The 15,142-nt window shown below is 34.8% G+C and overlaps 1 protein-coding gene across 1 annotated transcript in view; it reads left to right on the forward strand.

The window, feature by feature from the left end:
• Positions 1–7,197: 7,197 nt before the first annotated feature.
• LOC133517108 (DNA-binding protein D-ETS-4) overlaps positions 7,198–15,142 on the forward strand; it is a 49,705-nt gene continuing 41,760 nt past the window's right edge. The window contains exon 1 of the mRNA XM_061850264.1: positions 7,198–7,459. Coding sequence (XP_061706248.1) covers positions 7,421–7,459 — 39 coding nt within the window. The 5' untranslated portion in view covers positions 7,198–7,420. The remainder of the gene's footprint in view (positions 7,460–15,142) is intronic.

A 15,142-nucleotide genomic window follows, 5' to 3' on the forward strand; every position in this document is an offset into this window, starting at 1 on the left:
ACACAGACTTGTGGGTGTTCTTGCGTTTAAAATGCATTCCTTGATCGATTTATGCGATAAACAGCATGGGGATTTTTTTTGAGTCATGTTGCAACTGTGCAACAGTCAAATATTTTCTCCAATGCATCGAATTAATGTAGAACATTGCAAGTTAGCTGTGCAATCTTGGTGCAAGTATTCACTGCTAAACTCTAAGCCAAACGCAAATCAAATATTTAAAACATTTGGAGGACATCATAGAATTGAATATTTTACAAAATCACAGCCCAGAAGTTTGTCCTGCCTGCACAATCTAAAAATATCTTATCAGTTCGCGAAATTCCAGAAAGCAGACGTTAGCGTAGGGACAGTTTAAAATGTCAGAAAAATATACAATACAGGGACCTATAAAAACAGTAAATGGCCAAAAGAATTGCAGAACAGCAAAAGTAAATTGTTAACCAAGGGATGAAAGGCACTCATTTCAGTTGAGGTAATTTGGCGCTCGAATATTCCGAGGCTGAAAGGAAGCTTTTCACCTGAGCTAAACACTCAATTTTTCATTTCGAATACGAGGAACGTAAAGTGCACATGTTTAAAAAAAATGACTAAGTATAAACTTTTATAAGTAGTATTTCTAGAGGGTACTCGTAATTAACAATTTAGGCAAAATGATCGTTGTTTATGGAATGAGGAGTAAAATATTAAAATGGAATCCGTTTAAAACAAAACTTCAATTGCTTATCGCAAAAAAAAATCGTACTTTGAAACTAAAATGCTCTAGTGATACAGAAAGTGATACGTTTCTGCACACTTCATAGAACAACAATGACCGTCTTTCAGAGCCTGAGAAGTGAAAAAGATTAATCTCTTTTCATTTTAATGGATGACAACATCTCCGAAAAATATGAATAAAGTAATTTAACAAGGATGATGAGGAGAAATTCATAAAAACAGATAAATTCGGGAAGAAAGTTCTTGCCTGACAGCCAGTTTATTCCAGTGGCCTAAAAAGTACGTTCTCTTTTGCAAAAGGAACTTATTGGTAGCGAATTTACAAAAAAATAATGAAATGAAAAACGATTAATTGATACCATCCATCATCAGAAGCATACTATCTCTGCCTTGTTTTGGCTTGATTTGGCAAGTGCCGCACTGTGCTGGTCAGACAGTGGAGCTAATTAATTCAAAAAGGAGTGGTAAGTAGGTATTAGGTACTGGGGTATTGTAAAGGTGAACTAAGAAATGATTAGCGAGAAGCTAAAACATAAGAATAATTTAAACGAATGTGATTTGCAGATTCTCGTAATACGTCAAAAATTTAAATGCAGGAATTTATGCGGCCCATCCGAGTATATTTCGAAAATTTAACAATTTATTTACATTCTATTTTCTCTTCTATATCGTTGGGTTTCGTTTTATTCCGAAACCTGCCAAAACCGAAACCGAAACTTCGGTCGGACACTATTCAAATTGTATCAGCGAACACCATATGTCGGTGCCTGATTGAATTGAATTTTGATGTACTTACTTCTGTAATTCAAAGAATCTGTAACATGACGCTAGGTTTGCAATCCGGATCCGAAAATTCCGAAATGTATGAAATTATCCGGATCCACGGATCTTCCCATACATTTCAGATCCGACGTGCAAACCTTACATCACCTACACACTGATCTGATAATGCAGTCGGAAGGTGTCCAAAGGAACTCCTCGACAGAAGAAAACATCGATTTGTGTTTCAAGTACAAGACCCCTTAACAACTTAAGTAGTGTGCATTAGCTTCATGTTTACTGCACTGAACTGGAAATAAAATGGAGCGAAAATTACAATTTATCTTACAAATTACTGGGGCAATTATTTTTATTATAATTATAACTCAGAAAGAAATTATACTTTACCTACACCTAAATTCGAAGTCGGCATATTTATATATATTAAGTATATTACCTACTTGACTAGGTAATAAGGTTCTCATTACTGTTTTCCTCCAACATCATGTGAAAAGTAATTCCATGAAATGAAATGAAACCAAACAGACAACACTTGTCTTTGCAGCATATATTTTATTCGATAAATTAAATGTACTTACCTCATCACTCACTCCCAATTAAACTGGAATAAGTTTCATTTATTATTAAGGTAATTGTTACTTACGGATGCCTTATTGTAGCGCTACAAATTTACAATTGCGGTTAATGAAATTATTGTGTTCCTATTAATTTTATTAACAGCAAAAGTATTTCATCGGTTTTTATTTGCAAATATAATATTGCCTGTGTGGTACAATAAAAATTCATAATAAGTAATTCATTATGGCGGGCTTTTCCTTGAAGGCTTTCGTAGTAAGTAGGTACAGGATCTCTTAACGGATTCTACAACAACGTTTAAAGCGACTCTTACTACGTGAACTCATTTCAAAAAAGGTTGTGTTATCGAATTAAAACAGTGAGACACCCTTATTTTAAATACACAGATCGCCATGTTTGGGTGTGTGCATTTTTTAAAAGTTTAAAGTTCATGAATAATTTGGTAACCCGCCGTACGCATTTAGTAATTCATTTTTTTGAAAGAATACTTACCTTTAAAGCGGTGCTACAGGAATTTACTTTGATAAATATTTTTAAAGTACATATGTACAGTAGTATATGGTGCTACTTTACCGCACTAGTGCGAAAATTAGCATATTACGTTACTATGTCGAACATTTAAAGGGCCATATGTACTATAAAACGTTGTACGATACATGTGCGAATAGGTAATTCGCAACTCGTGTCGATTTAAAACACTCCCTTCGGTCGTGTTTTAATTTATCGCCACTCGTTTCGAATTTCCTATTTTTCGCACTTGTATCTTAATCTACTATTAGGCATGTTCATGGTGATTTCGGGAAATAGATCTCGAGTCTCGATGTTTCACGACTCGTTCTACTTCACTGCTTACTTCATATCACACACGAAGTGATTTTTTTTTCAGAATTTCACAGCCTGAATCTGTATGATCACTTACCCCTTATTCATAAACGATGTATTGGTATGATGGAAAGGTACAAACGATGATTAGCGGCATCGTAACTTTAGTACACGTTTATGAATAAGGGGGTTAATCAATTCAGTTATTACCTGAACATAAAGATACAATAGTACACGTTTATGAATAAGGGGGTTAATCAATTCAGATATTACCTGAACATAAAGATACAGGCTCTGAATTTCTGATAAAAAAATACCAGCGCATTGTGGGATGTTTCTAAAGCTTATATGTACCTACTTAAAACATAAATAATTCTTTGGTAGGGGCCATATAACTCGTCATAGTTGTCACGTAGCGTATAATCTATGACGTGGTCTCTGACGCACTGGGGCAATATGTGTTTTTATTAATTGAGCATGTGGTAACTGTAAAAAATATTAGTGCCAATTTCTGAGAATCAGAAAGATATATAATATGGATAGGTACCTAGTTCGTAGAGTTCTTACGAAGGACAAATGTGTTCAATCTGATTACATGCAGTACTCATGTTTAAGTATTTTTTATTGTTAATTTGTTTTGCCAGTTTAAGGGGAGGATAGATAGGAAAGCATGGAAAATAAAAAGCTTAGGTTTTGTATAATGAATATTACATTAAATCAATGTTTTAGGGTTCCGTACCTCATGCAGTCAGCAAAAACAGAACACTTATAGGATCCCTTTGCGGTACGTCTGTTACCCTTTTTCTCTGGTACGCGTGGAGGTATCAAGCTGAAATGAACCTATGTAGTAACTGTATATACTTAACTATAACTAATATAGGTATTTTATAGAGGAAATTGAAATTTCGTAAAAGAGCGTGTTACCAAAATATAAGAAAATTTATTTCAGCGTTTTATAAAATATATCCGGAAAAATTGTAACGGGAATGACAATTTTTTAAGTGCGGAACTTAAAACTTCGTATTCGTATATAAACACAATATTAAAAAACAAGAAAAGCGTTATTGAAAAATTCATTCCGTAAGGGGGTTAATAGGGGGCTGAAAATTTGTACCGGCACTGAATATTTATTTTAGTGAGGGACTTGAAACTTTATGGAGAGACATTGAGACAAACTAATGTCGCGTGTTCTCAAATTATTAACCCTCGCTGTTACTGTTACTATTTATTTATGTTCATGTATAATATAAGTACAAAAACCAACAGAGGAGTCCACGCGAATGAAGTCGCGGGCAGCCTCTTGGAGGAGTGAAACAATCAAACTGCTAAGTCAATGCAATCTAAATAATAGATAAGGCTGTTTAGCGCTCGCTTTATGGCGCATATTTAGACGCTTGGAAGGGAATCGAAAGTTCGAAATCTGTTGGTACCTATAGTGGACTTACCGTTGACCTAGAATCATGAAATTTGGCAGGGAGTAAAGGAAAAAATCCGGAAGCCGTAACTTTGTAATTCTTCACTATTTTGCGATTATTAATTTACTTGGATTTGGTAAACTAATCGCGACCTATGTCGATGTATGGGGACAACGTTTTTCCAAAGGCAAAGTTTAGTTTCTCTGTTCTGTTTATCTTAATTTTCATTAAGGGATCGGCTCTTTTATTTTTACACACTTTAAAATGACATTGGGGGCCTTTTACAACTCGAAATTACTATTATAGTATTTCATAATTTTTTAAGATTGTTATAATTTAGGTACTATTTACTCAGGAACCGGTGCGGTTGATGTAAATAATTATTTTCTTAATGTTATCCCACCAAAAACATTATCATGTTAAATGTTGCCAAGACGATATCATATAGCTCCCATGCATTGTCAAAAATTATCAGATCTCATGCAGAGCCAAGCTTCTAACTCTACAAGCCCTAACGGGTGCGTATCATAATTGTTTAATTGTTATAATATAAAAATAATATAACATACGATATACATATCGCTGTTTGGGTATCGTCTTGGCTCGTCTCAATCGTTTTTTGTCAAGTTCTTGAATACGTTCCGTTCTGCTTTCGTCACCCATTCTTCATTCGTCACTTTCGTAGGTCGTCCAATCATTTTTGGTAATCTTTGTTGTTTGTCTATTTCTTATTCCGGCTCATTTCGGTATTGGTCAACATCTTTGGGCATGTTCAATGTTATTCTTTGTTGTTTTTAGACTCACTCGTTATTTGTCCTGTCGTTTTTTGTATTATTCTAAGTTTGTATTTTTGTTATTTCGCATCTTTTGGAATAAGACCAAGCCAGATCGATTACTAATTTTCATCGAAATCATTAGGGCTGTTTTCGAGATTGCCGAAATATATATTTACTCAAACATGTTCCGAAATGTGTGTATCAGGAAATGAAGACATGAAGTTCCTAATTAAAGACAAACAACAAAATATGACCAAAGATGACTAAGGCTACCAGTGAATTTTTTATAGCCCAATTTATATCTTTGCATCTCAGATCTGTTATTTTACGAGGGTTGCTACTTATATATCCGGAAACAAAATAACAAACAAACGTACACGGCTGAAAATGGTTTTATTGTTTTTCAAAGTATTCCCCTTGATGATCTATGCACTTTTGCATTCGTGTGAACCAATTTTTGAAGCACTTCTGCCACTCCGCCCGAGGTACCTCCATAACGTGTTGTTTGAATGCGTCGACAGCATCTTCAGCCGTCGCAGCATCAACAACGCTTTGCTGCTATCGGGGAAAGCCGGTAAAAGCTAATCGTAGGTTGCGTTCTCGACGATGGTAGGTACTATTTTTGGAGGCATTTAGACAATACCTTAAAGGGCTTAAACAGTACATTAGTTGCCTTCCCCATTAGGTATAGCAATTTCATTTTTTACGATAACAAGAGAACTATAAGACTTACTGACCCTTTCTTGCACTTAAATAAAAGGTAATTAAATTTGCTATAACTTTATTCATTGTAATATATCTCATAGCATGAGCGGTTGTTCCGATACTCGTATTTGTCTTAAAATATAGGCAAAACGAAAAATTTCATTACAAATAAAAAATAACCCTTTTTAGGGTTCCGTAGCCAAATGGCATAAAACGGAACCCTTATAGTTTCGCCATGTCCGTCTGTCTGTCTGTCTGTCTGTCTGTCCGAGGCTTTGCTCCGTGGTCGTTAGTGCTAGAATGCTGAAATTTGGCATGGATATATAAATCAATAAAGCCGACAAAGTCGTACAATAAAATCTAAAAAAATATTTTTTTTAGGGTACCTCCCCTACACGTAAAGTGGGGGTGAATTTTTTTTTTCGCTTCAACCCTAGAGTGTGGGGTATCGTTGGAAAGGTCTTTCAAAACGAATAGGGGTTTTCAAGAAACATTTTTTGATAAAGTGAATATATTTGGAGATAATCGCTCCGAAAGAAAAAAAAAATGTGTCCCCCCCCTCTAACTTTTGAACCATAGGTCCAAAAAATATGAAAAAAATCGTGGAAGTAGAGCTTAAAAAAGACATTAAATGAAAACTATAGCGGACATGATCAGTTTAGCTGTTTTTGAGTTATCGCAAAAAGTTTTCCCTTCATAGTAATAAGACTTATTTTAATTAGGTACTGATTATGCAAATTTGCCTATTTGTTTAACTCAGGTGAAAGGTACCGTTTCATCCCTTGGTTAACAATTTACTATACTTTAAGCTCCAGTTTAGCTTATTGTGACGGAAGAGTAACTACGGAACCCTACACTGAGCGTGGCCCGACATGCTCTTGGCCGGTTATTTAAACCTTCATATATGAAGAACTATTTGACATAAGATGCTGTATATGGGCTTAAATTGTTCCAAATTTAATATACTTTCAATGTTACACAGCCAGGTTTGACATAAAATCCGTAGTTTTATAATAAAAGCCGCTCTCAATCATTTCAGGGAGAAGAGAATTTATTATTGATGACTTACGAGTAAGTAGGTATACGAATGGTATAGGCATCATTGTACGTTCATCACACGAGTACCTGCCTATTCAAACTCAGCAGGCATAATAATAATTTTTTCTGACATTTAAGCTCCGACGACGGTAAATGTCAACATTCTTGGCAGACTAGACCTATGAAAAGTCTGCAATTAATTGAATGTGCTACCATATAAGAAAAAGAAACGCAAGAATATTACTTGATCTTAACTCTTAAGGTTGCGCGTAGGTATTGAATTTCATTGGAAAATGGAAAAAAAAATCACTGCTCACTTGGCGGGCGTTTCCACAAAGTAGGTCGGCTCGGTCGGGCGACTTCGGCAGCGTTCGGAGGGGGCTCGGACGCGCTCGGCCTGCGCTCGCGCACATAGCGTCGACACACAGCATCGGCAACAGTCGCGCGCGTTTCAAATTTAAACGCGTAGGGTTCTAACTCCGTTAACGTCACGGGATACGTCAACACCCCTTAGAATGGACTGATTGTTTACAACAAGAATATAAAGTTGTGATTTTCGTTATTTTGAAGTGCTTTGAACTGTTCGACACAAACATGTTGTGGGAGTCGGGTTTTTCTGAAGAAACGGATACGGTAAGTTGTTTTTAATGTTTCTTTGTTATTACTTTTTAATTGGTTTACTTGTACAAGTCGATGGATGAAGGTGTACAATATTGTAATAATACGTGAAGAATTATGAAACCTAGCCGGTTTACACACGCGTCGCGCATGTGTGTGTGTGTGTGTGTCAACTTTCTAGTTTTCGCTCAACGCCGACGTATTTGCATAAAACGTGAACAGTTTTTCTTAATATAAAACACAGGGAAGCGAAGCTTTGTAAATATTCATTGCGCGCTTCTCCCGCTGTGGGAGTGTTGTAAATGCCTTGATTAAATCTAAATAATCGTGGATTTTGATTCGCACACACGTCCGAGACCAAAATGGTACGAAACTTGCATAAGCATTCGCGCATTAGTAGCCTTTGAGCCGCCTCAAGAGCTTTTGCGTGGGTACCTGCATGGGTATCCCACATAAGACCTAACTTTTTTGTTATTTTTAATGTATGATATATTAAGTGATAAACCTACTCGGAATTACATGTCTGGTCAACACAACTTGTCAGTCAGTAAGAACCAGGAAAATTATATTCATCCTTTTCTTTGAGTGCTACTATAGTATTAGCGTAAGACAAAGACAGTATGATTCTCTCTATGTTTAAAATGAGACATTCCTGGGTCAAACTGGTAATTGAACAAACAAAACAATACATTATCGCGAAGACATCAGATTCAGACATCAGAAGATGAACTGATAACACTTTTAATTTATTTACCTACTTGCAATTGTAACAAAATATATTGTAAATTATATTAAGCAACAAATTGTAAAAAAAACTTCAAAGTTTTTGTACGCCGCGCGAACTTGATCTTAGAAATCGGACCGGCTATACCTACTAACTAAACGTTAATAAAAAAGCGAAACTCGTTGGCCGACGATTAAGGTTGATGATGTAAGCTGTTGCCATACTTACCATCGTATAAACGATATGTATACATATTTGTAGGTATATTCATACATATCTACTACTGTGCATATATATATATATATAGAGCTCTAACAATATACGCTTGAGTCTGTGTGGAAAAAGAAGGATCGTGGAATGTAAATTTTACATTCTACGAGTACGACTCTTTCCGCACAGAGTCTAGTATATGTATTTAGGTACAGTCAGCAATACTATTCGCTAAGGACCTTGCATATAAACTTACACATTTCTCTGCAGCTGACTGTACCTACGTTAGCGAATAAATCATGATTACCTTCCTATTAGGTACCCACTATCAATCATACCCAATCAGCCAAAATCGGTATCAATGTAGAAGGGATAGAAGGGTATAAGTTCTTGCCAGTTTCACCCATCTGCAACTATCTCAGAAGGGAAGTATATTTTCTAGGGTTCAGGTGGAACCCTGTTATATATGTATACCATGATTATTTGTGTAATTTCCCTGAATTTTCCGATAGGTTAGAATTAGAACGATTGTCTAATTGAACGCAACGCGATAATCATAATAAAAATAAGTTATATTGGTTTTACGTGTAGAATTTATATATGTAATAATTATGATTACATTAATAACAAATTGCTAATTATTACACATATTTATTCTGCTGTTTAAGAGAAATTGCCTCTCGCGGATGCTCCGGCTGTGGAACGAGCTCCCTGCCGAGGTTTTCGTTAGCGATTACCTATTTAACAGATTACTAACTTAGAAGTTAACCGCTTGTTAAACAAAAAACTTGATAATATTGGTAATTTCTGTTTTAAAATACGATACAATTAACAAAGAAAACAGGTAAAATCAGCGCGATCTATAATTGCGCATTTAAAATGCGCCATACAAACTTCACGCTATTTATTAAACTAATCTGGTATTTACCTATCGGTGGTAAGGTCGTTATTGCTTCAACGTTTAAACATTAACGTTCCGCTCTACACGATCACCCAGACAGGAGCTGTTAATATCCATCGCTTACCGAGAGCTCTGCCTAGGCCTTCCAGTATAAGTTGGAACTGTATCCATATTAACTATATATATGTTATTGGAGAACAACTTCAATTGGTTTCCGGCAAGCGCTCGATAAAAGAATGAAATTATACTGACATGTTATTATGTAGCTAGATTTCTCGCGTAATCGACGAGTTGGAATTTGAACCGCGCGGTGTGAAGAACCTTAATTAAAAAAAAACTTGTCAATAAAAATAATGTCTCGATTAGAGTAAGTACTTCTTTAAAACAATTAAGCACAATTGTTTTTGAGGAAAGGTGTCGTTCATACGTTTCTCAATGTCTAAGAGTAATTTAACTAGTGGTAATTTTATCCGAGTATACATACCTACTATTATCTTGCATAATTATATTTTAATATACATGAACATAGACACTTGGACAGTGTTAAACTGGTTTTTGGTGATATTAATTGAGGGAGATAAATTATCATATCTTTGATCGTTAAGAAATAATGAGTATTTAATAGATTATTACATGGACATTATGTATTACAAGATTTACAAGTAATATATTTATTAGGTACTACCTATACAGTCTATACATATACTACTCTAGAACAAATCAAATTATTTTGTTACTATATTTTGATTTGTGATAAGGTAGAAGTACTAGTGCTCGACGCTGCACTAGTCACCGACATGGGCACTTTATTTCATGGAACCTATATTAGGTTAAATTTGAACAACGAAGATTTTTCTGTATTTTCGAACTTAATCCTTGTCACTTTGACATAAAGTGCCCATGTCGAATACTAGTGCAGCGTCGAGCACTAGTACTTCTACCTTATTTGAAAAAAATAGTGTAGAAACGCTCCCTACACTATAAATTATAAACAAAAATTGAAATAGATATCATATACCTACGAAAGAAAATGTTATCCAGACCTCCTGCGCTCGAAACTATATACGGTGTAACACGAGAAACCCGAAAGATTTTAATCAAGCATTTCTGAAGCCAAAAGAAGGAAAAAATGTTTTATGAGTATGTTAGTAAATTTCGCAAAAAGAAAAAAAAAACAAATTGTTTTTATTTCAATTTTAACCTACATACAAAGTAAAGGTAATTAGGAAAACTGGCACTTAAAGTGATTTTTTACTTTTTGTTTTCGTAAAACCTAGTTTTTGAAAAGTGTTACTGGTCACTCTTTGACATATATCAGTAAGGCTATTTAGACTACTCCCTAAAATCATCGCCTTCAAAAAGGCGTTTTGCACTAAGTAACAATACGAAGATGTATTTTTTAATTGGTATTAACTCTAAAACTAGGCGAATTCCAGAAAAAAATATACGACATTTTGGTCTTTAATAAATGTGATCAGGAATACACAGTTTAAATCTTTCGGGTTCGTCGTGTTACACCGTGTATATATGTACTTAGTAGAGATGAGGTTGCATGATTGATCCTTTTCAGGCAATTGTCACTTTGGGGCCAATGTAGTAAAAGGTTTTCTTTATCCTTAACTAGGTACTTAATATGGTCCTGCCTGATTGCAGGCGGTTGTGTAAAGTATAAAAGTTGTGATCAACTACTTATATAAGTTGCAAAATGTTGCCATAAGAGTTGCTCTTTTGAGTTTAAATAGGTTAATTTGATAATAAAAGTACCTATGTAAATGTTTAAGTCCGGGATCAGTTTTATTTTAAATTAAGTTTACTATTCCATAATAACATGTACAATATGTACATGGATTTAACAAACCAAAGCAAGTTGTGAAGGTATCTAGTATCCGCACTACTCGTTAGGTACTGTACTCGTTTTAGTAATGTCAGGATCAGGAATAACGGATTGTTAGTATCTCTTATGTTTTCCAAGTGACAGCCTGGGTTTGACTATTAATATGTCTATTATACTATGAATATGTACGTAAATTCAATTTGCGTAGTAGTTTTAAGATAGTGATCGGGTTTTAAACAGCTTTGGATTCAAGCTCTCGGAAGTAATCACGTGAAGGCCGTTCAAAAAATGCTCTTTAATAAAAACAATTCTATTTCAACTTCATTACGGTTCACTATTGATTGACACGATCGCCTCGAAATTTGATACGCTAAAATTAGTGTCCGACCGAAACATGTTTTTTTGCCGAAACCGAAACCGAAGGTTCGGTTTTGGTTCTAGTTTTCTGCCAAAAACCGTAACCGAAACCGAAACTTTTGTTGGACCGTTACCCATGAAAAAGTAAATTGTAATTCGCATAGGTGGTACAAAAAAAAAAAAAAACCGGCCAAGTGCGAGTCGGACTCGCGCACCGAGGGTTCCTTACAAATGTGTAGGTATATATTATTTTATGATGCAACTAAAAATTTACGGTTTTCGCAATTTTTTCTTTATCTGTGCTATAAGACGTTGCTTCGTACCAAATTTCAAGAAGGAAGTACCCTGTAGGTTTTGATTCCCTTGCGAGTGTCGAAAATTTGCGGCATAAACGGCTGTATCTTTTGATTTCGTTGGCTTAGAAGTTTGTTTTTTTCACAGCTCCAAGGAACAGTAGACCTGAGTATTTGATATAAATTCCAGCTTGATACCTCCACGCGTGCCTGAGAAAATGGGTCTTGACAGAGAGACAGACGGACGGACGGACAACAAAGTGATCCTATAAGGGTTCCGTTTTTTCTTTTCGAGGTACGGAACCCTAAAAAACGTAAAATAAAATGTACCTATACTAAGTTTTATTTTTTAAAGGTCACAATCAACCAAGCTTCAATAAGGCCTGTTCAATTTACTAAGTGGACACTCGTACACCTTTATGAATCTGCTAATTTAAAAACAATTGACATACAGCTCGCAACAAGCTCTTATTCATCAATTGCTACATATTTGTTCTTCAACAGCCAAATATTTTCCCCAATGCATTGAATTAATGTAGAACATTGCAAGTTAACTGTGCAATCATGGACATCATGGTGCACTAGTAAGTATTCACTGCTCAAGTCAAACGCAAATATTTAAAACATTTGAAGAGCATCATAGAATTGAAGATTTTAGTCCCGTAGGTTTAGTCCAGAAGTTGGTTAAATTCTAAAAATATGTTATCGGTTCGCGAAATTCCAGAAAGCAGACGTTAGCATAGGGACAGTTTAAAATAAAAAGCATAAAATGGCAGAAAGCAGAAATCGCGCAGAAATTTCAGTCGTGGTTATTTGGCGCTCGAATAGTCCTAGGCTAAAATGATACTTTTCACTCGAGTTAAACACTCTACTTTTCTTTTCGAACACGAGGAAAGTAAAGTGCACATGTTTAAAAAAAACGTGACTAAGATAAACTTTCATAGTATTTCTAGAGGGTACTTTCAATTAACAATTTAGGCAGATTTATCGTTGTTTATGGAATGAGGACTTAAATATTAGAATCGAAATTTCATAGCACACTTAATACTCGTAGAAAAACAATAACCCTCTTTCAGAGCATGAGGAATGAAAAATATTATCCTCGTTACATTTTAATGGATGACAAAATGTACGAAACATATGAATAAAGTAATTTAATAAGACCCCCCAACCCCCCCAACCCCCCAACATTACACTACTGTCATAGGAGAATTGTGCCCGATGAGGAGAAATCCATGAAAAACAGATAAATTCGGGAAGAAAGTTCTTGCCTGACAGCCAGTTTATTCCAGTGGCCCCAAAAAGAGCGTTCTATTTTGTAAAAGGAACGAATAATCAAGAAGAAGAGGATAGCGAATTAAAAAACAAAATGAAACGAAAAACGATTGATAGTTACCAATGTTACCATCCATCAGAAGCATACTATCCCTGCTTTGTTTTGGCCTGATATAACAAGTGCCGCACTATGCTGGTCAGATAGTGGAGCAAATTAATTCAAAAAGGAGTGGTAAGTAGGTACTTTGGGTTCCGTTTTATTACGTTTATAAAAATAAAACGTTTCTAGATCAATTAATTGATTTATACATGCATTTTGGGTGTCCGCTTAGTAAATTGAACAGTCTTTAGACTAAAAAAATAGATACAAAAGTACAAGGTCATAAGCAGGGGTCGGACAAAAAGTGCGGATGACGTAAAAATGACGTACTTAATCTTGCACACAGGATGATGTTTGAGTTTGTATTTAAACTTCCGTGTGACATGTAGTAACAAAGTAGTATTAATGAAGTAACAAAATAATCGTAAATAAATCCATGGAATTAATAATACAGGTGGTAGGGTGATGTAGTGAATAAAATAAATTTCACGAAACTTGTTACCATAAGGTATAATTATTTGAAATTAGTTAGAACAAGTCTGTGGGATCCTCAGATAAATAGGTTTAATAGTCAAAAGTGGGAACAGTAGGTAAGATTAGCAGTATACGTGTTTGTCACGTACCTCCAAAAACGGAAAATTGCCACAATATTCGAGTAAAGATGAAAATTTATAGCGTTTTCTTATATATTAGTAAATATAAATTTTAGCTAAATATAATCGTGAGGATACAATAGCTAAACAATAACGAAGTCAATTTATTGTTCAGTCAGCGTCAAATACTTCGTAGCAGTCAAAGTAGCCAAATAGTTCGTAACAGTTTTAAAACACGGCTTAAGCGACACCTTCTTATCTCTTATAATGGCCCAGCCAGACATAATTCATTAACTATATTCTTAATAAGTACAAATTTACACTCAACTATATATCCTATCCTAACTTATATATACAAAAAAAAATGCTTTATTATTATTTTATTAAAATACTCTAATATGATTTTGTACACAAACTAAAGCACATACAAAAACTACACAGTAGGTACACAAATAATTTTATAAATTGCACTCCGTTTCGTCACATATACACATACACACCCATCTAACTTTTTCTTCTCTTCCTTTTCCTAATGTTTTTGTTTTGAAATTTGTTTTCTTATGTTTTGTTTTTATTACTAGGGACCGACTGAAAACCAGCGTTGCAGTACATTTACTGCAACTTTATGCTGAGTCGAGCCCCTTTTTAACATCACGCTGTTTATATGTCAGCCAACGCATCTTAGTATAAAATTGTTTTAGTAGTTTTAAGATTTTATGTTCAAATGTACCAATGCGATATTTGTGATGTTAAATAAAACTCTTCTATGTCTATGTCTATGTCTATGTCACCATATATTTAGTATGGTGTACCGAACTATTTGGCCACTTTGACTGCTACGAAGTATTTGACGCTGACTGTTCATCTGATTGACAATGTGTCAGTCAAAAACGTACTTACTCATTTCAAGTGGCGATATCGTTTAATAAAGAGGTCAATAAAGAGATTGATAAATGATACGTGATAATTGTTTATGAAAATCAAAAATACTATTTGAAATCATCCTATAAGTGGTTTGACGTCATTCGCACTTTTTGTCCGACCCCTGGTCATAAGTTTCGGTGCGACCGAAAGGTTCGGCAGTTTTTGCGCCGAAACCGAACCTTCGGCCTAAACACGATTTACTTATGCCGAAATCTGCCGAAACCGAAACCGAAACTTCGGTCGGACACTAGTTAAAATTGAACCTTTGTTAATTCGTTTACAGCAGTGTTGCTAATAATTATTAGTAAAAGATAATTTAAATTGATTCAAATGTTAAACAATTTGGATATTAAGTATTTAGTTTAAAAATAGTAGCTTTATATTACTTTTTTTATTAAGTAATCAGTTGGTGCATTTTATTATCAGTATAATAGCATGAATACTTAAGGAACAAATGGGGTTGGCCCGTCGATAGTATTCACTAATT

This window comes from Cydia pomonella, chromosome 4 (assembly GCF_033807575.1).
Source record: "Cydia pomonella isolate Wapato2018A chromosome 4, ilCydPomo1, whole genome shotgun sequence".
Lineage (NCBI taxonomy): Eukaryota > Metazoa > Arthropoda > Insecta > Lepidoptera > Tortricidae > Cydia > Cydia pomonella.